The sequence below is a fragment of the Jaculus jaculus genome, chromosome 5, assembly GCF_020740685.1.
Source record: "Jaculus jaculus isolate mJacJac1 chromosome 5, mJacJac1.mat.Y.cur, whole genome shotgun sequence".
NCBI classification, from domain to species: Eukaryota; Metazoa; Chordata; class Mammalia; order Rodentia; family Dipodidae; genus Jaculus; species Jaculus jaculus.
The window spans coordinates 136,563,051-136,590,492 of NC_059106.1; the positions used below are offsets into that span (position 1 = coordinate 136,563,051).

The 27,442-nt window shown below is 44.6% G+C and overlaps 1 protein-coding gene across 1 annotated transcript; it reads left to right on the plus strand.

Annotated features, from left to right (window-relative positions):
• Positions 1 to 244: 244 nt before the first annotated feature.
• On the plus strand, positions 245 to 26,308 carry LOC101602288 (peroxisomal bifunctional enzyme). The gene is made up of 7 exons (XM_045150395.1): positions 245 to 318; positions 6,691 to 6,794; positions 7,721 to 7,884; positions 9,791 to 9,902; positions 14,581 to 14,685; positions 22,980 to 23,321; positions 24,964 to 26,308. Exons 1-7 carry the CDS (start codon positions 245 to 247, stop codon positions 26,223 to 26,225), a joined length of 2,163 nt encoding a protein of 720 aa, XP_045006330.1. The 3' UTR covers positions 26,226 to 26,308.
• Positions 26,309 to 27,442: the final 1,134 nt, after the last annotated feature.

The following is a 27,442-nucleotide window of genomic DNA, read 5'->3' on the forward strand; positions in this document are numbered from 1 at the left end:
GCGAGTGGGAACAGTGGGCAGGAGGATCAGGTTGGGAGGAGCATCTTGGGAGGAGCGGGTGGAAGGAGTATCCTAGAGGATCATCTTGGAGGAGCATCTTGGAGGAGCATCCTGGGAGGAGTGGGTGGGAGGAGCATCCTGGCGGAGGCGGTGCTGGCTCCCATTGGCCCCGCATCCTCTGGGCTCATTAAAGCGGCGGCCCCCCGGGCCGAGGAGGACCAGAGCGGACTCGGAGGACCCGGACATGGCTGAGTACTTGAGGCTGCCCCACTCGCTGGCGTTGATCCGCCTCCGAAACCCGCCGGTCAACGCGCTCAGGTACCGGCTCGGTCGCCTGCACGGGCGGCGGGGACGGGGCGGTGGTGGCGCTTGGGTCTGGGTCAAGTTGGGAAACTGAGGCAGAGTGAGGCTGGTGGGGGCGCTGGACTCGCAAGCGCCTGGTCTGTCCGCCTCCACCTGCTGCTGCTCCTCCTGCGTTTGCAACTTTGGCTTCGCAGAACCCTCGGTTCCGATTCTTGCTTTTGAGGAACAACGCCACTGTAGCCCAGGCTGGGCTGGAACTCACTGTAAGCCCAGGCCAGCCTCCTACCTTAGCCTTTCCAATGCTGGGAGAAAAGGTACGAACTACCAAACCTGATTGTGATTTTGGTTTTTAGTAAGGAACACGGAGATGGAGTACATTCCAACTTGTTCACTATTTATTTTTGTTTGTTTGTTTTTCGAGGTAGGGTCTCCCTGTAGCCCAGGCTGACCTGGAATTCGCTATGTAGTCTCAGGGTGGCCTCCTCCTACCTCTGCCTCTGGAGTGTTGGGATTAAAGGCGTCTGCCACAAATTTGATGTGGTGAACTTTAGGTTTTTGTTTTTTTGCTTTTAAGTATTCAAAGGATAGGCCTGTTGTCGTGAAACAACAGACAAACAAACAGCCAACATTGCCAGCACAGATCAAAGATCTTCTCAGAGCCCGTTCCCACCAGGCAGTATGGGGGGGTCCCTGCGGGCTGGGCTTTGCTGGCCGACTGAGGTCTCCCTCATTCTGCTGTCCCCGCTGAAGCTGTGTTGGTTATAACCTTTTTCTCTTCCCTTTTTTTCTGTATACGAATTTTTCTAAATGGAATGGAATATAATAAAGGTCCTAGGAAGGGTGGGTTGGAATGTGCAAGTCCTCTTCTCCTCAGAGGTCTGATGCAGCTCATTTTGGCTCATTGTGAGGCCTTTCCCCAGGAGGAAATACTGTTTGTCCTGGTATCTCTGGGTTCCCCATTGCGACCAAGCTATTGATAGAAAATGAATAATGGCCATGATATTGGTCTGTAATGAGCATGTAATCTTTTTTCCTTGTCATTATTCCCTACCCATATACAGTATAAACTATTTACAGTAGCATGTGTTTCCTAGGTTGTGATAAACAGTTTAGAAATGGTGCTTTGTGGGCTGGACAGGTGGCTTAGCGGTTAAGGTGCTTGCCTGTAAAGCCAAAGAACCCACGTTCGATTTCCCAGTACCACGTAAGCCAGATGCACAAGGAGGTACATGTGTCTGGAGTTCGTTGGCAGTGGCTGGAGGCCCTGGTGTGCCCATTCTCTCTGTGCCTGTCTCTCTTCTTTCTATCTCTGTCTCTCTCTACTTGCAAATAAATAAAATAAAATAAAATAAAAAAGAAATGATGCCTTGTATACATTATGTTTACTAGCTGTTGACCTTGAACATAAGAGGATTTTACATGTACACGGCTGTAGTGGTAAGTTTTGGATTTCTGAATATTATATAATGGGTGAGGCTCTTTCTTTGATTTCTGCTTTACCACTCAAAAGCAGGAGTTTGTTTCATTTTTATCTTGATTATGTGGTGAAAAGTAACTAGTTGAAAGGTAATTATTGTGCATAAGGGCAACTTTGTACTTTATTCCCTGAGGTTTTTTTTTTTTTTTTTTGTTACTGTTGTTTGTTTTGTTTTTGAGGAAGGGTTTCACTCTAGCTCAGGTTGATCTGGAATTCACTATGGAGTCTCAGGGTAGCCTTGAACTCAAGGTGATCCACTTACCTCTGCCTCCTGCTGAGTGCTGGGATTAAAGACGTGTGCTACCCTGCCCGGCTTCCTTGAGGTTTTAATGCATTGTTGATCTTAGCATGCCTCTTTTTTTTTTTTTTTTTTTTTGAGGCAAACCCAACAGACTGGCTTTTGCTTTTTTTTTTTAATGAGAGAGAGAGATTGAGAGAGAGAGAGAGAGAGAATGGGCATACTAGGGCCTCCAGCCACTGCAGTCGAACTCCAGATACGTGCGCCCCCTTGTGCACATGTGCAACATTGCATGCTTGCTTCACTGTGTGCCTAGCTTATGTGGGACCTGGAGAGTCAAACATGGGTCCTTAGGCTTTGCAGGCAAATGCCTTAACTGCTCAGCCATCTCTCCAGGCCCTTAGCATGTCTTTGTTTGTTGTTCTGTTTGCATTGATAATTATTTTCATCCTGCATACAAAAGGACTGAGATTTTACCTGGAACACATAGAATTCCAGGAATAGCTGAAGTTGACTATAGTTGCCTGATATTCTTCCTTTCCGTTTCCCTATACCTTCCTCCTTTATTATGCTTTGACCAGGTTAACCCTCTTCTTGGCATGTGGTGTTTGTGACTGGACTCCCTTCCTCTGGATTGCTGTGCTGAGCCTTTCCATCTTAACTGCAGACAGACGCAGAGAATCTTCCCTAGGCTCACATCTCTGTTCCTCTGTGGTAGTCATCCATCTTGGTATTAGCTATCTTTTCTGTGGATGACTCCTCTAAATACTGCCACTAGGAAAACTCTCTTGAGGTTCTTGTCTCATGCTTTTTTCCCCCCAAGTTTGTTAAGATTAAGTTATTCTGTCTCATATAGAAAACTCACAATATTTGGAAATTAAATCAGAGCAAATTAATTCCTCTGGTAGTGGCATCCTAGAAGGTGTCTGCTTGACAGTTAGCAGTGACCACAGCCTGTCGGTTTGCTCTGCTCTCCTCAGTGCAGGGCTTCTGCCTCTTGTCCAAGAGGGGTTCTCCTATCTCTCCATTACCTCTGCATTCTTGCCAGGAGCAGGGAGGGACAACTAGGAAATCATACCCATTCTTTAACAGGACTCCTCCTTAGAATTATAGATGCCTAACATGCTGTATCACATGAGTGCTTTGGGGGCTGGAGAAATGGCTCAGCAGTTAAGGCACTTGCTTTCAGAGCCCAAAGGCCTGAGTCCGATTCCCCAGTACCCACATAAAGCCAGATGCACAAGGTGGTGCATGCACCTGGAGTTTTCAGAACCAGGAGGCCCTGACATACACACTGTCTGTGTTTGCAAATAAATAAATAATTTTTTTTTAATTTGTCCCTTGGGTCGACCTTACAACAAAGCAGGTGGGACATGTGGTCTCTGTTTTGTGGTGCCTCGTGTCCAGATAAACAAGCAGATATTTTAACACTTTGAGAAGGTAAAAAAGAGTGCATTTGTAAGATACTAGCAGCGTGTGTACATGCCCTTTCGTTCCATTTGGCCACTAAGACAAATTGAAGAATTGTCCCCTCTGACCTGCTCTGTCACTTTCCTTACACCTTTATTACAGCTTTCACCTTAGTGCACCTCTGTTTGCCTATCAGGTAACTCAGTACTTGGCTGCATGGTATGTACTACTAAAAAATTGGCTAAGGGGCTGAAGACGTGTATTAGTGGTTGAGGCACTAGCTTGTGAAGGCCAGAAACCTAAGTTTGATACCCCAGGACCCATGTAAGCCAGAGGCAAAAGGTGGTGCATATATCTGGAATTAGTCTGCGGTGCAGGGGGGGCGGCCCTGGTGGACCATTATCTCTCTGCCTTCCCTGTCAACCTCTCTCTCAGCTGGTGTCCGCATTCCAGCACACAAGTACATGAGGACACTGAAGCAGAGTCTGCAGTCCCAGCCGACATGTACACAAGGACACTGGAGCAGAGTCTGCAGTCCCAGCCGACATGTACACGAGGACACTGGAGCAGAGTCTGCAGTCCCAGCCGACATGTACACAAGGACATTGGAGCAGAGTCTGCAGTCCCAGCCGACATGTACACAAGGACACTGGAGCAGTGTCTGCAGTCCCAGCCACATGTACATGAGAACCCTGGAGCAGTGACTGCAGTCCCAGCCGACATGTACACGAGAACCCTGGAGCAGTGTCTGCAGTGACAGGACACATGTACACGAGGACACTGGAGCAGTGTCTGCAGTGCCAGGACACATGTACACGAGGACACTGGAGCAGTGTCTGCAGTACCAGCCACATGTACACGAGAACCTTGGAGCAGAGTCTTCAGTGCCAGGACACATGTACACGAGGACACTGGAGCAGAGTCTGCAATCCCAGCACACATGTACACGAGGACACTGGAGCAGTGTCTGCAATCCCAGCACACATGTACACGAGGACACTGGAGCAGAGTCTGCAGTCCCAGCCACATGTACACGAGGACACTGGAGCAGTGTCTGCAGTGCCAGGACACATGTACATGAGGACACTGGAGCAGAGTCTGCAATCCCAGCACACATGTACACGAGGACACTGGAGCAGTGTCTGCAGTGCCAGGACACATGTACACGAGGACACTGGAGCAGAGTCTGCAGTCCCAGCCACATGTACACGAGGACACTGGAGCAGTGTCTGCAGTCCCAGCCACATGTACATGAGGACACTGGAGCAGTGTCTGCAGTGCCAGGACACATGTATATGAGGACACTGGAGCAGAGTCTGAAGTCCCAGCCACATGTACACGAGGACACTGGAGCAGTGTCTGCAATCCCAGCACACATGTACACGAGGACACTGGAGCAGTGTCTGCAGTCCCAGCCACATGTACACGAGGACACTGGAGCAGAGTCTGCAGTCCCAGCACACATGTACACGAGGACACTGGAGCAGAGTCTGCAGTCCCAGCACACATGTACACGAGGACACTGGAGCAGAGTCTGCAGTCCCAGCACACATGTACACGAGGACACTGGAGCAGTGTCTGCAGTCCCAGCTCACATGTACACGAGGACACTGGAGCAGAGTCTGCAGTCCCAGCTCACATGTACACGAGGACACTGGAGCAGAGTCTGCAGTCCCAGCACACATGTACACGAGGACACTGGAGCAGAGTCTGCAGTCCCAGCACACATGTACACGAGGACACTGGAGCAGAGTCTGCAGTCCCAGCACACATGTACACGAGGACACTGGAGCAGAGTCTGCAGTCCCAGCACACATGTACACGAGGACACTGGAGCAGAGTCTGCAGTCCCAGCTCACATGTACACGAGGACACTGGAGCAGAGTCTGCAGTCCCAGCACACATGTACACGAGGACACTGGAGCAGAGTCTGCAGTCCCAGCTCACATGTACACGAGGACACTGGAGCAGAGTCTGCAGTCCCAGCTCACATGTACACGAGGACACTGGAGCAGAGTCTGCAGTCCCAGCTCACATGTACACGAGGACACTGGAGCAGAGTCTGCAGTCCCAGCACACATGTACACGAGGACACTGGAGCAGAGTCTGCAGTCCCAGCACACATGTACACGAGGACACTGGAGCAGTGTCTACAGTCCCAGCTCACATGTACACGAGGACACTGGAGCAGAGTCTGCAGTCCCAGCTCACATGTACACGAGGACACTGGAGCAGAGTCTGCAGTCCCAGCTCACATGTACACGAGGACACTGGAGCAGAGTCTGCAGTCCCAGCACACATGTACACGAGGACACTGGAGCAGAGTCTGCAGTCCCAGCACACATGTACACGAGGACACTGGAGCAGAGTCTGCAGTCCCAGCACACATGTACACGAGGACACTGGAGCAGAGTCTGCAGTCCCAGCACACATGTACACGAGGACACTGGAGCAGAGTCTGCAGTCCCAGCACACATGTACACGAGGACACTGGAGCAGAGTCTGCAGTCCCAGCACACATGTACACGAGGACACTGGAGCAGAGTCTGCAGTCCCAGCTCACATGTACACGAGGACACTGGAGCAGAGTCTGCAGTCCCAGCACACATGTACACGAGGACACTGGAGCAGAGTCTGCAGTCCCAGCACACATGTACACGAGGACACTGGAGCAGTGTCTACAGTCCCAGCTCACATGTACACGAGGACACTGGAGCAGAGTCTGCAGTCCCAGCTCACATGTACACGAGGACACTGGAGCAGTGTCTGCAGTCCCAGCTCACATGTACACGAGGACACTGGAGCAGTGTCTGCAATCCCAGCTCACATGTACACGAGGACACTGGAGCAGAGTCTGCAATCCCAGCTCACATGTACACGAGGACACTGGAGCAGTGTCTGCAGTCCCAGCACACATGTACACGAGGACACGGGAGTAGTGCCTGTAATCTCAGCACATGTACACGAGGACTGTCACATGTATGAACACACAGGTACTTTAAATGGATTTCCACTGATTTGTTGGTCAGTGTTACAACAGAGTGGAGTAAAATCACCCTGCTATAAAAGCAGATTCATTTTATCATGTCATCACTCAATGGATAGTAAGTATAAATGTAACAAATGAATGAACATTTATGTGATAAGTATCTGCAGTTTTTATCCATTATTTTTGTCCTGTTGTTCACTGTTAGTGAAGGTAAAACTAAAACATGAGGAATTTAAGTTTGAATAATTTGCTTCAAATAATTGCTTTTTCGAGCTCGGCTGTACTCAGTGGAATCAGAGAGGGACTAGAGAACTCTTTATCAGACCCTACAATCAAAGCCATCGTGATATCTGGAGCAGATGACAAATTCTGTGCAGGTAATTTGTCTAATCTCTCCCACATCTCTAGAATACAGGCAGATTATGATCAAGAGTTTTTTTGTTGTCCTTGTGGGTAATAACTCAGTGACAGTAGTGTTAAAATGAGGGTCATATAAAGTTTTGTTTGTTTGTTTTCCTTTTTCTTTTTCTTTTTGTTTTTTTGAGAGAGTCCGTCTCCTTTCCAAGTTGACCTGGGACTCCCTTTGTAGTTTAGGATGTCTTTGAAATCATGGTGATCCTCCTGAGTACAGAGATTAAAGACTTAACCCAACCCTGCCTGATTCTAAACTAGTTGGCTAACTGATAACTCACAAATATGGGTTTCGCCATAATTCTTTGTATTGTGATAACTTGTGCTCTTAACAAAATAAATGGGTTAAATTGTTGTGAATTGAGTTGATGAGTAATGTCACCAACAATGTGAAGGACTGGCTTGGTTTCAGAATAATGATCTTGTACAGACTTGCTCGACACATCTCCCAGTTTTTAAGTTTCCCTAATATTAGAGTTGCTGTTTGTCATAGGAAAATACAGACCTTTGAGGGTCCTATGTGAGTGTGAGTGTTCTCTCTCTGCTGGTAAAGAGCTGGTATTTTCTCCTTTCTGTCTCTATTTTCTAAGCTTCTGTCTACAGACTATGGAGATAGTATCACCTGGTCTCATATGGTGTGAGCATTTTTTTTTTTTTTTTTGGTATTTTGAGGTACAGTCTTGCTGTAGCCAAGCTGACCTGGAATTCTCAGGGTGACCTTGAACTCATGGCGATCCTCCTACCTCTGCCTCCCGAATGCTGGGATTAAAGGCGTGAGCCACCACACCTGGCTTCTCTGAGCCTTTGTAAGAGTGATCAAGGCCCCTTGTGTTAAATGACAAAGTCCATATCCTTCTGAGCCCTCTTCTCTCCTGGTTTTTGTGTCCATTAGGTGTCGCTATCAATAGCAGGTCGCCCCCTGGCATTCCTCTGGGAGTTGTAGTGGATGAGATACAACGGTATGAGAAGCCTGTCATGGCAGCCATCCAAGGCGTGGCCTTAGGAGGGGGACTGGAGCTGGCTCTGGGCTGTCACTACCGCATCGCCCATGCAGAGGTAAGCCCTGGTGCTCCACGGAGAGGCGGCGCCCGGGGTTTTTTTTTTGTAGAAAGTCACCAATAAGCATCGGGGCTGCAGCTCTGGATGGTTAGTGGCTGGTGAACAGGTCTTGAGCACGTCCAGTGCTGTTGCTCAGCGTGCAAAGCCAGCGATTGCTCAGGTGGGACGTGCGTCCCTTCGCGTCGACAGGAGCTGTGACTCTGAACCTTCTATCTGTTCTGCAGTTTCGTGTTCATTTACATTTAGTAGTTCTCTGGTTTAAATAAAATGACCTCAGCCACTTTGTATTAGTTCTGTGTTCTACGTCTGTCTTTATGCCTCTGTTATAATGTTCTTGTAATTCCTTAAATTCAGGAGAGAGAGAGAGAGAGAGAGAGAGAGAGAGAGAGAGAGAGAGAGAACCAGGGCTTATTGCCCTGCAAATAAACAAGTACTACTTTATGAATCTGGCTTTATGTGGGTACTGGGGAATTGAACATGAGCCCTCAGGCTTTGTAAGCAACCACCTTTAACCACTAAGCCATCTCCCCAGTCCTCCTGTTTTTTTATGTGTGTATACAGGCACACACACACAGACAGACACACACATACATATATATATTTGTAGCCCATTCTGGCCTTGAACTCCTGATCCTCTTGCCTCTGCCTCTTCAGCAATTTCTTACTGGTGTGTACCACCACAACTGACTACAATTTATAGTTTAATATGTGACAGTTTAGCGCCAAGTTTATTTAAATAGTATATTAAATTTTTTGCTGCCTTGCTCCTGTCATGTCCTATTATGAGGTAATTGTCACAGATTCTGTCTTTATTTCATGTGCCCCTCCCCTCAGCACAGATTTATAGTGATTGTATTTTATAATGTTCTTTTTTACATGAGATAAGAAAATGGAATTAAAATAATATTTCATGGGCCGGAGAGATGGCTTAGTGGTTAAGGCACTTGCCTGTAAAGCCAAAGGCCCCAGGTTCAATCCCCAGGACCCACATAAGCCAGATTCACAAGGGAGCACACACATCTGTAGTTTGTTTACATTGGCTAGAGGCACTGGCATCCCCATTTTCTCTCTCCCCTCTACCTACCTATTTCTTTCCCTCCCTCCCTCTCTCTCTCAAATAAATAATTTAAAAAATGTTTCATTTGTATTCTCATTTGGTGATGTGTATAGGTCTATCATATGGTAAGTCTGTATTTAACCCTTAAGGGATTACCAGATTATTTTCCAAAGAGTCTACACCCACCATGTTGTAAGGATTCTCTGTCTCTTTAATCCTCTGTAAATCTTGTTACAGTCTTTTTTTTTTTTTTTTAACAATTATGTTCATTCTAGTAGATGTCAAGTTGGGTCTTCTTCTGTTTTCGCTGTGCATTCCTTAGTGACTAATGATACTGAGCATCTTTGTATGTGTCTTTCGCCACGTGTATTCTTTCTTTAGAGAATTATGTGCTCAGGCCATTGGTCCATTATTAATAAATTGCCCTTTTATTAATTTATAAAAGTTCTTTGTATAATTGAGGTGGAAGAATTCCTATATCAGTATTGTAACTTGCTACTATTCTCTCTTGTTCTTCGAGTTTTATCCTGTCTCGATGTGCTTTCTGGTCCTTGCGGGGACCCTGAAAACTGCTGGAAGAGGCTGTTGTTGCTGTCTGAAGCAGGCTAGAATAGAGTCAAAGAAATGATGTGCCAGTAGTAGTTCAGGGTGTGTGTGAGCAGGAGAACTCGGCACAGCTCTGCTGCTGCTGTTGATGAAATTCAAATACTGATTTATCCTGTGGAAACTCTTGCTGAGCTCAGTGAAACAATGTCTTCTGTAGTACAGGAAATCCTTGGGGTTTCTTGCTTCAGTCTATTCCTATTGTCTCTTTGCAATGGCTTTTCTAACTTCAGTCTCTCCTAGGCTCTTGTTGGCTTTCCGGAAGTCACACTGGGAGTACTTCCTGGAGGAAGAGGGACCCAGCTTCTCCCCAGACTCATTGGAATTCCTGCATCTCTGGACTTAATGACCTCAGGTCAGTGGAAACTGCCAGGAGCTGTCTTGATCACTATGAAGAACTGAACCAGCATCTAGAATACTCCTGGCTTGGTCACTGACTACTCACTAGTGTGAGGGGATGTGGAAACTTCTTTGATTCGAAATTTTCTCATTTGCTTAAAAGAACAAATTCCTTCCTTGAGAACTTACTGGGATTTACCATGGCGATCCAGTGCGATGTGGGAGCATAATATGTAACTGCATATACAAGCTGGTGTTTGTACATAGGCTGTATTCTGGTTGAAGTGAGTATTCACAGACCCTGATCTGCACATGTGGCACCTTATGTTCATTTCTAGTTTAGAAATTATATTTATTTATCTTTGTACTTGGCTTGCATATACATGTGTGGCATGCATACAGTGGTCTTTGTGTGGAAGCCAGAGGAGAATATCTGGTGTCTGGCTCGGTGAACATGCTTGTCCTACGATGTGTGAAGCCAGCTCTACATTTGATCTCCAACAATGCCAAAAACAGCAAAAAAATATTTCAGTTGAGATACAGTTAGATTAAGGAGCATAGACAACCATTCATGCCAAGCAGTATTAATTTATTTTGAGTTATTGGGTTAGCCATTTTTCCTTTCTGTTCCTTAGATTTCTTACTTATGTATGATGATATATTACCCACCATCTGGTGATACAGTGAAGATTAAGGACAATAACAAATGCAGTGTGCTCAGAAAGTGATATGACTAGATCTTATTTTATTGAATTTTAGAAAGATTTTATCATGGTGATTATAGATATAATTCAAGAGAAGGAATGAATGCAGGACTCTTGCCCAAGGGAAGCAAAGGGAGGTTCCAGAAAATGGGAAAGCCTATCTAGAGACCCAGACTTGGGTCTTTTAGAATTGAAGAGAAGAATCCTACTTTAAAAAATATTTATTTATTGGAGAGGGGGGGGGGAGAAAGAATGGGCATGCCAGGCCTCCAGTCTCTGCAAACGAACTCCAGATGCATGTGCCCCCCTTGTGCATCTGGCTTACATTGATCCTGGAGAGTTGAACCGGGATTCTTTGGCTTGGCAGGCAGATACCTTAACTGCTAAGCCCTCTCTCCAGCCTCCCCATAACTACTTTTTTAAGGAAAGTGAACTTCAAAAAAATTTTTTTTTAAGTTATTGGTGTGTGGGATGGGGAGGGCAAGGCAGTGTCTCTTGTGCCACTTTTTGGGTCTGCCCTTAGGTGAGCTGGAGTCCCTTACTGATCCCTGAGTTTGTTGTGTTTCCATGAACTCCTCCAGGCCCGTGGTCCCCTGTGAGACTGAGGTTACAGCTGCACAGCCGCGCTTAGCTCTTTACGTGGGTTCTGGAGACTTGGACTTGGGCAGACTCAGGCCCATGTGCTTGCACAGGAAGCAGCCTAACCACTTAGCCATCTCTTCAGCATCAAGAACATGAACTATTTTAAGAATTAAATGTAGAATTCATAAGAGGATACCTAAAACCCACATGCTATAATAATTGAAAGAACATGAAACATTTTACTCAGTAAAAAAGAAAATGAAGTGGGGCGTGGTGCTGCACGCCTTTAATCCCAGCACTCGGGAGGCAGAGGTAGGAGGATCACCATGAGTTCAAGACCACCCTGAGACTACATAGTGAATTGCAGGCCAGCTTGAGCTAGAAAAACCAAAACTAAAATAAAATTTAAAAAAAAGAAAAAGGAAAACAAAATGTGAAGTACTAGAAGAAATCATCATGATGTAAAATGCATGTGTAACTCTGTTTTACAGAAATTAGAGAGTATTGGGGAATATAAGGAAAAATTTTGACCCTATTGGTTTTGTTTTGCTTTGTTTCAGATCTGACAGGGAAGAAAATTTGGGGAAAATACACACACAAAAATCCTACTTTCTTTTTTTTTCTTTATTTAGAAATACTTCCATGTATTTACTTGTGTGTGTGTGTGTGAGAGAGAGAGAGAAAGAGCACACACATGTGCTTACTTCTGAGATCAAGCTTTGGGTGTATGTGTCACTTTATGCATCTGTCTTCCTATGGGATCTGGGGAAGTGAACTTGGAGTGGCAGGCTTTACAAGCAAATGCCTTTAATCTCTGCACCATCTCCCCAGCCCAAAACCTTGCTCTCTTGACAACTAGAAATGAAGTAAATTAGTATGGGCTTGTTAACCAAATACTATTTCAGTATTTTGTTAATTATTTTATATATTTTAAAATATTTTTTATTTCCAAAAAATGGTGTGCCCATACAATCTCTCTTGTCAATTCTGCATGCCTGCTCACTATGTGCAACTGAGTAATGGGGAATCTCACCTGGGTTAGAGGCTTTACAAGCAAAATGCCCCCCTCTCTCTCTGTAGAAGGAAATGTCAGTATTTTAACACGATAAAGACAAGATATAACAACATCAGGAATGTCACGTGGTGATGTTCTTTTCATTTGCATAGAACAGGTTACAGGAACTATAAGAAAGATGGCTCTGAAATCCTACACCTATCTGAATCAATTGATAATTTTTAGAAACTTTAGAATGATACCTGCAAAACATTATAAAGAAAAAATATTTTTAAGTCCCAAGAGGGACCAATGAAGTGAATTGGAAGAAGAGTTTAGTGAAGAGAACTCCTTGTCTCTGTTGCCTGGGCATCTTCTCAGAGCAGCTCCACACAGAGCTCTTCCTACAGTGATGTCATCTCCACCAAGTGTGGCCGTCATCAAACCAGGCTCAGTCGCGGGGAGAGGGTTAGAACTGGACGCACAGAACTGAGCCTAACCAAGTGTTAGGATGTTGTAGACACTGAACCCATTCACCATCTTCTGCCCTTTGTTTTTAAATTTTTATTTATTTGAGAGCAACAGACAGAGAGAAAGAGGCAGAGAGAGAGAGAGAGAGAGAGAGAGAGAGAGAGAGAGAGAGAATGGGTGCGCTAGGGCCTCCAGCCACTGCAAATGAACTCCAGATGCGTGTGCCCCCTTGTGCATCTGGCTAATGTGGGACCTGGGGAATCGAGCCTCAAACCGGGGTCCTTAGGCTTCATAGGCAAGCGCTTAACAGCTAAGCCATCTCTCCAGCCTTCTTCTGCCCTTTCTTCTCAGATTCAAGACTGTAGACTCATTGCAACTGAGAACAATTAGTCCCTACTGTGGGTACTTCATGTTTTCCTGCTTTGTTGTCCCAGACATCAATCCAAGTTTCTATCTTCCATCTTATGTCCTCTTCCTCAGGCTAGGCAGAGTCATTCACCCTCACTCAAGTGACTTTATACTCGGGGCACGTGACACTGCTCCCTTACTCCGCACTCCTCACTCCAGGAGGAAATCTGGAAGCAGAGCACTGGGCTTGGGGTCACAGGCCAGTGGCCCACTGCCAGGGCCCTGAAGGAGTCATAAGTTGTCCAGTAGTCTCTGCTTCTGCAGCCTCATTTCTCCTTGGTGATTTTCACTGTGCCTTGCATAGCATCAACAGTACTTTTCCCATTTAACTAACTTCATTTATTTTTAAGGATGGTCTCTCTTTTTTATAAGACATGTGCCACCATGCCTGGCCTTTCTTTTTTTTTTTTTTCAATCTTTAAAAAATGGAGAAATAGGTTTGTGGTTAAGGCATTTGCCTGCAAAGCCAAAGGATTCTGGTTCAATTCTCCAGGACCCACGTAAGCCAGATACACAAGGTGGCACGTGCATCTGGAGTTTGTTTGCAGTGGCTAGAGGCCCTGGTTTGCCCATTCTCTGTCTATCTCTTTCTCAAATACATAAAATATATATTTTTTTTAAATTTTTTTTTATTTATTTATTTGAGAGCGACAGACACAGAGAGAAAGACAGATAGAGGGAGAGAGAGAGAATGGGCGCGCCAGGGCTTCCAGCCTCTGCAAACGAACTCCAGATGCGTGCGCCCCCTTGTGCATCTAGCTAACATGGGACCTGGGGAACCGAGCCTCGAACCAGGGTCCTTAGGCTCCACAGGCAAGCGCTTAACCACTAAGCCATCTCTCCAGCCCCATAAAATATATTTTAAGCAATAGAAAAAAAGATGCATGTGCCACCTTGTGCATCTGTTTTATGTGGGTCCTGGGAAATCAAACCTGTGTCCTTTGGCTTTGCAGGCAAGTACCTTTAACCACTGAACCATCTCTCTAGCCCCCACTTCACTTTTTGAGACAGGGTCTCTCACGGAACTCAGAACCCACTAATTTGGCTAACATGTGTTAACACATTAGCCAACATATCCCAGGTTCCCCTGTCTCTGCCTCCCAACGCTGTGATTCAGGCACATGCCACCACTGTGCCTGGCATTTTCTGTGGGTGATGACAATCTGAACTTGAGACTTCATGCTTGTGTGGCAAGTAGTTCACCCACCAAGTTGTCTCTCCAGCCCCTCTATAGGATCTTACAGAATACAGAGACCAGATTATTTTCACCCACTCCTTGAAATTAGTATGGTAAACATAATTGTCCCTAGTTAGCAGTGAGAAGAGAAGGATTCTGGCAGTTTCTCATGGTCACTCTAACAATGAGATCTGTGGTTCAAATCCAAGTTCCCTGTGTCCATGTACAATGTTTCACCACAGCCGGTGAGGCGCTCTCGCTTAATCCTCAGTATGTTTTCCCCAGGAAAGCTGACCTTCTTAATGGTCTTGTTTGTTCTTTCCTTGGACTTTGATTTGTTTCCTGGTTTTCATTTCAGGAAGACCTGTTGGGGCCGATGAAGCCCTCAAGCTTGGCATTCTGGATGTGGTTATCAATTCAGATCCAGTTGAAGAAGCAGTCAAGTTTTCACAGGAAATTTTAGGTAACCAATAGTAATAAAAAAAAAATAACAGAAGATTAGAAATAAACTCAACATGCATAAAGTTCTCCTTAAATGTCTTGTGGGCCATTGCATGGTAGGATTTGGTTTAAGTTAAAAATGAATATATTGATCTAGAATCAAGTCTATGATATATTGTATCAACAAATAGAGCATAATTTGTGTGTGAGTGTATGTGTGTAATATGATGAGAGTAATATGATGTATGCACATATATGTGCAGTTATACCCTGTGCACATGCTTGTAAAGGCCAGCAAAGAATTGTGTCCTCTTATCACTCATGTGCATATTTCCTTGAAATTTATTTTTTATTTTTCTTATTTCTTCTTCTTCTTATTATTATTTTGGTTTTTCAAGGTAAGGGTCTCACTCAAGCCCAGGCTGACCTGGAATTCACTCTGTAGTCTCAGGGTGGCCTCAAACTCATGACGATCCTCCTATGTCTGCCTCCTGAGTTCTGGGATTAAAGGCGTGCACCACAACACCCGGCTTTAGATTTCTTTAAAAAAACAAACAAACAAACAAAAAAAACCAAACTTTGATTTATTTTCAAAGACAGAGAGAGGAAGAAAATGAGACTATGGGCATGTCAGGGCCTCCTGCCACTGCAAACGAACTCCAAATGCATACACCACTTTGTGCATCTGGCTTATGTGGGTACTGGAGAATCAAACCTCATTCCTTGCACTTCGCAGGCAGGTGCCTTAACCACTAAAACATCTCTCCACCCCCTGAGCTTTCATTATATGCATATTTCCATGAGACAGATCTCTCATTCAACCCATAGCTGTTGTCCTTTGCAAGCTCCTGCACTTCTCCAGCTGGGAGGGGAGGAATTCCTCTTGGCTTGAGAACTTTCCTGCATTTTCTTCCCTACGGTTTCCACTCTCCATTAATAAATTCTCCATAACTTACTCTTCACACTGTCCATGTTTTTCAAGAACCTGAGCGTGGCGATGAGCTGTATGAACAAGCTGTGGGAAAACATATGGGAATGAACTATGAGAAAGAACTGAGAATATTTTTTATGGCTCTTACAAATAGCTTTTGTGATATTATTGCTGTGAGATGCTAAATTTCCTACTTGTGATTTACTTTAAAGCTAATCTTATAATTGTATAATCAACCTTCTTAAAGCAGTATGACTGGATTTCCTCTGTCTTGGTGTACATTTGGCCTGAGTAGCACAGATGACAGATAGTGACAAGCAGTATTTAGAGATGGGAACTGACCTAAAGATGTCTCTATGATCCTTTCCTCAGAAGCCTGGTTGGACCAATATACATGCATAGTAAATACTGATCATAATTTTGAAGACAAGGTCAGTAACTATGTGCCCACAGATCTGTTGAAGGCAATAGGTAGATTTAATGTGATTTATGATCAAAGTGTATGTCTATTCTGGGTCAGCAGAGTCCAGCAGGTCACACCCCTACATCCCTTCATTTAACAAATGTTTAAGGATTGTCCAAGGTTGAACGTTTTTTACCCTTTATTCAAGCAATGGACTACTTGTTCACATATTACTGGTTTTTCCCTGGTCCATGAAAGTACCAGATGAGCGCCTGCGTGCACAGGAAGCTGCAGCCGCAGTAACATCAGAGCAGAGGTGACGGCTGATGCAGCGGGCTCACTAATGGCTTAAACTAAACTTCTCATCAGTTTCCTTCTCTCCTCAGGCTGCTGCTAGAGGCAGCTGTCCCACTCCCGAGATAAAGGTACTAGGACTTACCTCTCGCCTCCCAGGCTCTGTTCCTATTTCTGGGCAGGAGAGTTCCAGAGGTTAGTCTTTCATGAATTTGGAAAGTTCTGGAGCTCGGACGCTCTCCCTTGCACCATTCTGGAGATCTAATCTTTTCCAGAGCTCCAATCCTGCGAGACTCACTGAAATATCTTCTGCATAGACATCGGTTACACTTGTGCATTCTGTCTTCCATGTCTTTGGTCGTACTACTGGCAAACCACTAAGCAAAATTATGCTGTTTGGGGGCTGGGGAGATGTGCCAGAAGTTAAGAGTACTTACTGCTGAAGCATGAGGACCTCTTAGGCCAGAGACTACCAAAATCAGCTCCCCCAGAATCCAAATAAAAAGCTGGGCATAGCCAGACACTCCTGTAACTCTAGCCCATGGGATGAAGGGTTGACTGGAGAATCTCAGCAGCTTGCTGAAGAACAACAGCTATGGTTGAAAACTAGAAGAGCACCTATGAATGTGAGTCCAAAATGGGAACAGCAGCTGACTCTGATGAAATGTATAAGACGGCAGATGTGGGCCTGGACCGTCGTTGTTGGAGAACACGACAATCTCAGCGCACACCAGGAGCCCTAGCACACAAGAGGTGAATTCTAGCTCAGTGGAAGCAGCAGAGCCATGTCCAGAGAACTGTAACCCAGAACAAAAGCTGTCTCAGCTAGTCACAAATGGCATGTCATATACAAAAGATAATAAGATGCCTATTTAAAATATTTTTTATTCATTTGTGAGGAGAGAGAGAGAGAGAATGGGTGCTGCAGGGCCTCCAGCTGCTGCAAACGAACTCCAGATGCATGCTCTAGTGTGCCTTTGGCTTTATGTGATTATGGGGGAGTCAAGCCTGGGTTGTTAGGCTTTGTAGGCAAGTGCCTTAAGTGCTGAACCATCTCTCTAGCCCTAAGCTGCCTATTTCAAAAGGCTAATATAGCCCAAAAGTAATCTTGGCTCTGAACATGGAACATGGAACCCTCTGTAGATGCTGGAGCCCATTGTTGAAGTTTGGGAGACACAGGCGTGGCTGCTGGGAGCCTCAGCTCTTGGTTCCCTTGGCCGAACATCACACTGCATTTTGTGCACATGGCAAGCTGTGGTCCCACGTGCCCAGGAGGCTTTCTCCTGAGGTCTGTTACAGATGAGGCTAAATAGGCAGAGAGGCAGCTCTTTAGGAGAGAGAGAGAGCTGGCAGAGTCAGTGGGAAAGAAACCCCTGGATCATTTTAAGTCTATTAACCATCATGATCTAGCGTATGTATGTATGTATGTATGTATGTATGTATGTATATATGTATGTATGTATATACATATATATATACACACACACACATACCTACACAGTTTTGTGTGTGACATGGCAGTTGCATGTAACATACAGGAGTGTTATAGTCTAAAATTGTTTTGTAAGCAACAGTAACCAGTGTAGCAGTCGGTGAGGGAATGAGGAGTCTATAAAAGGAAAGAAGGCACTTTCTCCTTGAATAAGAAGCGTCAAAGAATTTAAAAGTCTCTATTTAGGGGAGGTATGAAGTATAGTAAGTTATAACTTAAGCAACATTTGAAATAACTTTCACAATTTAAAATTGCATTTAAACATGAAAGTATTGAAGACATTAACCCATTTTGAAGTTTTAGTTATCAGGTGTAGGTCATTGTCTTTAATAGAGATGGCTTAAAGTTTTTACTTACTTGGTGCGGACTGAAGTTCTTATATTTAGAACTACTGAAACTGTGTCCAACTGAAAAAGCTGAAAGCTTATATTAATCATAACAATTTAAAAAATTTTTATTTACAGAGAGATAGAGAGGGAGGGAATGAATGGGTATGCCAGGGCCTCCAGCCACTGCAAATGAACTCCAGATGTGTGTGCCCCCTTATGTGTCTGGCTTTACATGGGTTCTGGGAAGTCAAACCTGGGTCCTTGGGCTTCTCAGGCAAGCACCTCAACTGCGGAGCCACTTCTCCAGCCACTAACCATAACAATTTTTATTGTTAGTTTATTTAACCATAGGAACCATGAGATTTTTGTCTAGGTAGGCCCAATTTTTTTTTAAAAAAAAGATTTTATTTATTTATTTTGAGAGAGAGAGAAGACAGAGAGAGAGAGAAAGAGGCATACCAGGGCCTCTAGCCACTGCAAATGAACTCCAGATGCCTGTGCCACCTCGCACATTTGGCTTAAGTGGGTACTGGGGAATCAAATTGGGGTCTTTGGACTTTGCAGGCTAGTGCCTTAACTACTGAGCTATCTCTCCAGCCCCCAATTTTTATCTATTATAATAAGTTTTTTTTTTAATATGAGAGAGAGAGAATTGGCATGCCAGGGCCTCCACTCACTGTAATTGAACTCCAGACACATGTGCCACCTTGTGTGCATGTGCGACCTTGCTCGTGTATCACCTCTTGTGTCTGGCTTATATGGGCTCTGGGGGGTTGAACATGGGTTCTTAGGCTTTGCAGGCAAGTGTCTTTACAACTAGGCAATTTCTCCATCCCTAGAATAATTTTTATTTTTGTTTGTTTTGTTTTTCGAGGTAGGGTATCACTGTAGCCCAGGCTGACCTGGAAATCACTATGTAGTCTCAAGGTGGCCTCCAACTCATGGCAATCCTCCTACCTCTGCCTCCTTAGTGCTGGGATTAAAGATGTGCGCCACCACACCTGTCTAGGATAAATTTTTTAATCAAACAAACAAGGCTCCACCTAATAGGAAAGCATATAGAGCAGAGCAATATTGAACAACACCTCATACTGGAAGTGGAGATCTGTATGTTCTATGAAACCACAGGTTTACCCAGTGGGAAAGCATACAAACAGCATTTAGATGTACCCTAACCAAAGTCCTTAGAGGCTTCAGTTGGCAAATGCACAAAACAAAACCTTTGTAAAGCATTTTATATACATTAGTAAGAGCAAAACAATACTTAAGAAATTGGATTGCTCTATGCAGAGAAGCAGATGTTATATCAAAGAAAATAATGGCTTCATCTAATGGAAAACATAAAGTTAGCATTTGGATATAATTTAGCTACAAGTTTTTGAGTATCTCATTCAATAAAAAGAAAACGTAAGGTTCTTGTTTGTAAATTATTTTGCAAACATTAGTAAAAGTATAGCACTATCTAAGAGATCAGTTGTTGCCAATAGAGAGAAAGGTATTTTGTAAACATTACGAGGGTCTCCCTCCAAGCCTAATGTCTGTGTAGACATCTGTCATACCACCCCTTCGAGAGTTGAGACCCTCACTTCATGTGGGAAATAGGGGTCAATTTTATCTTGCTGCTTCGGGGTGGAGTTGGAGAGGAGGGTGTTGTAGTTCTTCACTCTTGTTGACTTTTAGGCCTTGGAGGACAATTAAAGCAGATCCCACCAGGTCAGTTATATGTCTTGTATATTTGGCTTTTGTGTAGCTTTCTTGGGGGAATGAGGTTAATTCAGGACAGGGGGGAGAGGCAGGAGAGCGGGGGGGGACCAGAGAACACTAGGTGGAGGCCAGGAGGAAGGAGGCAGGTCAGTGGGAAGCTCCGCACAGTTGGGAACAAGAAGGGTGGAGCCCAGGAGCCCAGGATCCAAGCTGGACCTGAGAGGAGGGTGAAGGAAGAACTTTGGATGGAGAGTGAGGGGCCAAGTAAGAGAAGGAGACTAAGATAGAAAGGCAAATGACAGTAAGAAAAGGAAGGTCCATGCAGTAGAGAGAGTTTGGGGGGTGGGAGAAAGAGGCATGCATCTCAGCTCAGGAAGAAACCAGAGACAAAGCGTGCTTGAGGAAAATGAGGAAGGGCGTATATGCCTCCTTGGGGAAGGTCGTCCGGGCATGAGGAGATTCTGCAGTAGGCTGGTCTTTTCACCATGGCTGGACCGTGGAGGAATGAGACCTTCAAAATCTCAGTTTCTAGAGCAGGTCACTTCCAAGCCTCAGGGCTAGCTTGGTCAGGTGGTAGAGGACAGAAAGGAGTAATGGGCAGAGAACTCTGAGACTCTAACAGGGTCTACCTGGTGGACTCAGGGTAATCTGTCCACCTCAGAATCCTAAGTCTGAATAACACCTATGAATTCTTTTTCCATGTAACTTAAAGCAGTCACAGTTTCTGAGGATTAGGATATGGACTTCAGAGAGATGACATTATTCTGTCTTGTAATTATATGTAACACCACTCTGTGGTTATTTCATTCTCTTAATGGTTCTCTTTGGAGTACAGAGGTCTTTAGTTGTTTTTTTTTGTTGTTGTTGTTTGTTTGTTTGTTTTTTCCAGGTAGGATTTCACTCTAGCTCAGGCTGACCTGGAATTCACTATGTAGTCTCAGGGTGGCCTTGAACTCATGGTGATCCTCCTACCTCTGCCTCCCCTCCCAAGTGCTGGGATTAAAGGCATGCGCCACCACACCCGGCCCAACGGTCTGTAGTTTTTATGCTATTATATTGCTTACTGTTTTCACTGATGTATTATATTTTTGGTGTTACATATAAGATGGTGCCAAACCCCAAATCACAAAGATGTTCCTTTGTTTTCTTCTAAAACTTTTTATAGTGTTAGTAGTTCAATGAATTTATGATTCATCTTGAGTTTTTATTTTTTTGCATATAGAGTTTGGGGGGCCATGAATATGCCTATACCCTTTGTGTGGGTATAGAGGCCAGAGCAGAATGTCAGGGGTCTCTTTCCATTGCTCATCCACATATTTCCTTGAGATAGAGTCTTTTCTCTGAACCTGAAATGTCCTTTTAGTGAGCTCTAGCAGTGGTCTCTGTTCCCCATAGGACTGGGGGTACAGGCATGCATGAACCTGCCCAGATGTCAAGGAGGGTGCTTGAAACTCAGATGGTCCTGGTCCCTCTCAGGCCTGTTTCATGTTTGCACACTGCGTGTGCTCTTAACCGCTAAGCCACGTCCCTGCAACCTTGGGGTACTTTTTATGTGTGGTACCAGATAAAGATCTAAGTAGATTTACTTATTTAGCATGTGTGTATCCAGTTAACCTATTCCTTTTACCTTTTATATAAATATATATATTTTGAGAGCGACAGAGAGAAAGAGGCAGATAGATTAGAGAGAGAATTGGTGTGCCAGGGTCTCCAGCCACTGCAAATGAACTCCAGATGCGTGCACCACCTTGTGCATCTGGCTTACGTGGGCCCTGGGGAATCGAGCCTCGAACCGGGGTCCTTAGGCTTCACAGGCAAGCGCTTAACCGCTAAGCCATCTCTCCAGCCCTCTTTTACCTTCTTGTTGCTTGCACAAAGCACCCAACCAGAAGCAGCTGGTAGGAGGAAAGGTGTTTATTTTGGCTTACAAACTTGTGATGACAGGGACAGGCATGGCTTGAGCAGAGGCTGGACGGAGTCACCTCTTTGCTAACAGCAGGTGGGCAACAGCAGTGGGGGAATGAGCTAGTCTAACACTGCCGTGCTGGGGCTAGTAAGCCATCGGGGCCCACTCCCAGCAAACACGCTTGCTGCAGCAAGGCTCCACCTCCCAAATTGCCATCAGCTGGGGATCAAGCATTCAAACCACATGATTTTATGGGAGATACATAATTCAAAACACCACAAATGGGCTGGAGAGATGGCTTAGCGGTTCAGCGCTTGCCTGTGAAGCCTAAGGACCCTGGTTCGAGGCTCGGTTCCCCAGGACCCACGCTAGCCAGATGCACAAGGCATGCACGCGTCTGGAGTTCGTTTGCAGAGGCTGGAAGCCCTGGCGCGCCCATTCTCTCTCTCTCTCCCTCTATCTGTCTTTCTCTCTGTGTCTGTCGCTCTCAAATAAATAAATAAATAAATAAATAAATAATTAAAAAAACAAACAAACACCACAAATCCCAACATCACTGCTTTAAAATAGTTTTCTTCCATCACTTAGTTTTTAAGCACCAGCATTGGGAATCATTTCACTATAACTGGAAGCACCCTATCAATGAACTGTCAATTTTCTTCCTTTAAGATCTATGGCTATTATCACAACATCACACTTTCATCTTTTCTAGATATGTTAGAAGTTTTGCCATTATTAGAAAGAAGTCTCTACTATTAGGGATCTAAAATGTTACTGGAGAGATGGCTCAGTGGTTAAGGTGCTTGCCTAAAATGTTAACTAGCGGCTATTTTAGATTGATTGACAGATTAATCTTTAGTGTGTTATAAAATTATCCTCACTTCAGTATAAGCAGCTTTCCAATTGAATAGTGTAGCTTAACATGGCTTTACATCTCTTAAATTCTATCCCTTAGAATGAAGTTACAAAGCTGTCAGATTCTACTATCAGAGTTGCATTAAAAACCTTGATGTGCCAGCACTTGAGAGGCTGAGGTAGAAGGATTGCTGTGAGTTCGAGGCCAATCCTGAGAGTATAGTGAATCCCAGGTCAGCTAGGGCTAGAGCAAGACCCTACCTTTGAAAACCCAAAAACAAAACAAAATAGTACTTAATTTGGTAATTTGAGCTATTTATTAATACTGTTTTTTATTATTTTATAATTCTGTTCCCTTTATGTGATACTTATAAAGCTCTGATCTTTCACAATTCCTTCCAGATAAACCCCTAGAGCCCCGCCGGCTCTTGAACAAGTCAGTTCCGAGCTTGCCCAACATGGACAGCATTTTCAGTGAAGCCTTTGCCAAGGTGCGAAAGCAGTACCCAGGCTTCCTCGCTCCAGAGACCTCTATCCAAGCTCTTCAGGCCGCTGTGAATCTTCCCTATAAACTGGGCATCAAGGAGGAGGAGAAGCTGGCTTTGTACCTTCAGAAATCAGGGCAGGCCAGAGCCCTGCAGTATGTTTTCTTTGCTGAGAGCAGTGTGCATAAGCAGTCACCTCCCTCTGTGGCATCTTGGCAAACGGCGTCACCACAACCCATCTCCTCAGTTGGTGTTCTTGGTAAGCACATTGGAGGATTCCTGGCATTCTCCAAACCTGCATATTTCAAGTGCTACCATTTGCTTAGTACTATCAGCTATCAAGTTCTTTGTTGAATATAGTACTCATGTTAGCTTTGTTAATTCTCACCCAAGTCCATGAGCTGACCATGTCACCACTGGCATCCTTGTCCAGAATCAGCTGGTCCTAAGTGTAGTGTTTATTTCTGACTCTAGATATATTTAATAGCTCTTTATTGTTTAAAAATTATATTTATTTGTTTATTTATTTGAGAGAGGGAAAGAGGCAGAAACACATACACACACACACACACACACACACACACACACACACACACACACACACACACACAAAGAGAGAGAGAGAGAGAGAGAGAGAGAAAATGGATGTGCCAGGGCCTTCAGGCACCGCAAACAAACTCCAGATGCATGCACCCCTTGTGCATCTGGCTTACGTGGGTCCTGGGGAATCAAATCAAGTTCCTTGGCTTTGCAGGCAAACACCTTAACTGCTAAACCATCTCTCCAGCCCTTTAATAGCTCTTTCTGACAGTACCACATTATTTTGAATATGGAAATTTTGTCATAAGATTTGAAATTGGGAAGAGTTACTTCTCTGGTTTTCTCATTCTTTCTCAGAAGGTATGACTCTTTCATGCATTCCTTTATGCATTTTAGAACTTGCTGTTAATGTACACAAAAATCAAACATCTGAGAGGCTACAGAACTTGCATTGGCCCCAAAGATGAATTTGAATAATGTTACTATCGTAACATTAAATTTTCTGGTCCATGAGCATTGTATGCCTTTCAGTTTATTTGGGACTTTTTCTTCCTTGCTCCCTCCTTTTCTTTTTTCTTCCTTTCCTTTCACTGCTAGTGATCAAACCCAGTGTCCTGGGCATGCCAGGCAAGCACTTTAACACAGAAGAGACCCTGACCTTTCTTTAGTTTCTTTCTATAGTATTTCACTGATTGTAGTGCACAAGTCTGTCTTTGTTAAATTTCTTCCTAAGTACCTTATTCTTAAAAAAAAAAAAAAAACACCAAAAAACAACTCTTTATTTGCAAGCAGTGAGAGAGAGAGATGGGGGGTGAATGGGCACACCAGGGCCTCTAGCTACTGCAAACAAACTCCAGACACATGCGCTACTTTGTGTACCTGGGTTTATGTGCCTACTGGGTTGTTAGGCTTTACAGGCAGATGCCTTAACCACTGAGCAATCTCTCCAGCCCTATCTTATTATCTTGGATACTATTGTGGGTGGAATTGTCTCTTAATTTCATACAGAATGTGTATTGATAGTATGTAGAGAAATATTTTCTTTTGTGTATAGATTGTATGTACTGCAACATTATTTAACTTGTGTATTAGTTTTGATAAATTGAGTTATACTGGTTTTTATTTCCTCTAAAGCATTTAGCAGTACATAAACTTATATAGATAAAACATTCCTTTCAATATTTTTGTTTTCTTTTTGGTATTAGGAGTTAAACCCAAGGCTTGACACATGCTAAGCACACCCTTAAAATACTGAGAAACTTTTTATTTTAAAATGCAACTTTCCCATGGGTGACTTTTACCAGAGAGTGATTTTTCACACCATGGAATCATTCTCCTTTTCTTTCTCTCTTAACTCTCAGGCTTGGGCACCATGGGCCGAGGCATTGCCGTGTGTTTTGCAAAGGCTGGGATCCCGGTGGTTGCTGTAGAGTCAGACCCAAAGCAGCTGGAAGTTGCTGAGGAAGTAATAACATCCATGTTGGAAAGGGAGGCCTCCAAAATGCAGCAGAGTGGGCGAGCGTGGACAAAACCAACACTCACGTTCTCCTCGTCAATGGAGGAGCTGTCCAGCGTGGACTTAGTGGTGGAAGCAGTGTTTGAGGACATGAACCTGAAGAAGCAGGTCTTTGCTGACCTGTCATCTGTGTGCAGACCGGAAGCTCTTCTGTGCACCAACACGTCAGCCCTAGACGTGGATGCGATCGCTGCTGCCACTGATCGTCCTCACTTGGTCATTGGCACCCACTTCTTCTCACCAGCTCATGTCATGAAGTTGTTGGAGGTCATTCCCAGCCGCCACTCTTCCCCCACGACCATTGCCACCATCATGGACTTATCCAAAAAGATTCAGAAGATCGCAGTAGTTGTAGGCAACTGTTATGGATTTGTTGGCAATCGAATGCTGGCGCCTTATTACGACCAGGCACATTTCTTATTAGAGGAAGGCAGCAAGCCAGAGGACATAGATGGGGTGCTGGAAGAGTTTGGCTTTAAAATGGGACCCTTTAGAACATCTGACCTTGCAGGTTTGGATGTGGGTTGGAAAGGTCGCCAGGGTCAGGGCCTTACTGGCCCTGCATTGCCACCAGGAACTCCTGCCCGAAAGCGGGGCAATGTGAGGTACTGCCCGCTTGCGGATATGCTCTGTGAATCAGGGCGATTTGGCCAGAAGACAGGTAAGGGTTGGTATCGGTATGACAAGCCGTTGGGTAGGGTTCACAGACCTGACCCCTGGCTTTCCGAGTTCCTGTCGCAGTACAGAGAAACCCACCATCTTGAGCCCCGTTCCATCAGCCAGGAGGAGATCCTCGAGCGCTGCCTGTATTCCCTTATCAACGAGGGATTTCGTATCCTGGGAGAAGGGATGGCGGCCAGCCCAGAGCAAATCGATATCATCTACTTGTCTGGCTATGGGTGGCCGAGGTACAGGGGCGGGCCCATGTTCTATGCCGCCACGGTTGGCTTGCCTGTGGTTCTGGAGAAGCTGCAGAAGTATTACACACAGAACCCTGATGTCCCTCAACTGGAGCCCAGTGACTACCTGAAGAAGCTGGCTGCGCACGGAAACCCGCCTCTGAAGGATTGGCAGAGCTTGGCAGGGCCGCCTGGCAGTAAACTGTGATTCGGATTTCTACATTTTGTCTCCTGTGCTGGGGTCTGGTAAAACCCACTGATGTAATCCAAAAGTCCAAAGTGAGATTGCTCCAAAATCAAAGCAATATAATAATAATAATAATAATGAATAAATAAATAAATAATTGGTGAGCAAAAGCTCCCCTTTGGATCATCTTTCTCATGATTTGATTGGTGAGATCTTTTGAATGTGCTTCCTATGCCTCTGGATGTGCTCTTAGAATAAAAATAAACTTACATTCATAGCATAGTATGATAGTTACTGAGAGAGCCCAGGAATATGTGAGGTTCTCGGGTGCATTAATTCTTGGAGAACTGTTTTTAATTGATAAATGATGAATGCCATTAAATACCTCACCAGCTCCTTTAATCTTACATATACAGTATTGATGGGAACTCTAGTGGGTCATAATTCACAGATAGTCACTGAACACCTCTTGGGTTCTTGCAGTATCTGAGAGCACGTGGCAGAGCTAGTCCAGAGGACCTTTAATCCAGAGCCTGGGTTGAATTCCCATCAGTCTAGGAGGTGGAATAGAGATGGTTGCCAGGGCACAGTCCGCTGTGCGCATCCCCATGCGCAGGATGGACAAGCAGAGATAGTAACTCGAAAGAGGTGAAGCACAGGTGTCAGTTGCTCAGGGTTCAAGGACATTGGAACAAACCGGGAACTCGTAACTTGGCACCCATACCCATCACATCACTCTGTCCAAGGCCCAGGCACATGAGCTCAGTTGTGCTGGTTGCAAGGACCTTGCCTTATTATTTGTTGATGGTTTCTCCCGCATCAGGGAATTACCACAGTCAAGCCCGAATAATCTCTGCTCTTCTATTTACGGAGAAATACTACAGTGGTGATTCTGTAATTCTGTGAATATACTATAAAAAATTGTGTTGTATAGCTTGAAAGATAATTATGTGGTATGTGTATTATATATCACAATAAAGTTAATGAAAATATATAGGGCTATTTTAGTCTGTCATTGTGTAAAAGAATGGCTTTCACAATATTTTCACCTGTTAACTGAAGCAAAGTCATCAGAATTTTTGAAGGAAAAGTCATAATGAATAGAGTAAAACATTTCCACTATAAAAGCAACACAGCTCTGTGCAGTGTAATTCTAGCTCTTGGGCGGCTGAGGTTAGAGTTCAAGACTAGCCTGGGCTACAGGCATGAAACCCTGTCTTAAAAAAAAATTATTGCCT

What these genes read in the sequence shown, in the direction of transcription:
- LOC101602288 (XM_045150395.1), top strand. Translation starts at nt 245, where the DNA reads ATGGCTGAGTACTTGAGGCTGCCCCACTCGCTGGCGTTGATCCGCCTC. An exon ending in CCGCCGGTCAACGCGCTCAG is followed by an intron (nt 319 to 6,690) that starts GTACCGGCTCGG and finishes TGCTTTTTCGAG; the next exon opens with CTCGGCTGTACTCAGTGGAA. An exon ending in CTCCTCAGTTGGTGTTCTTG is followed by an intron (nt 23,322 to 24,963) that starts GTAAGCACATTG and finishes CTTAACTCTCAG; the next exon opens with GCTTGGGCACCATGGGCCGA.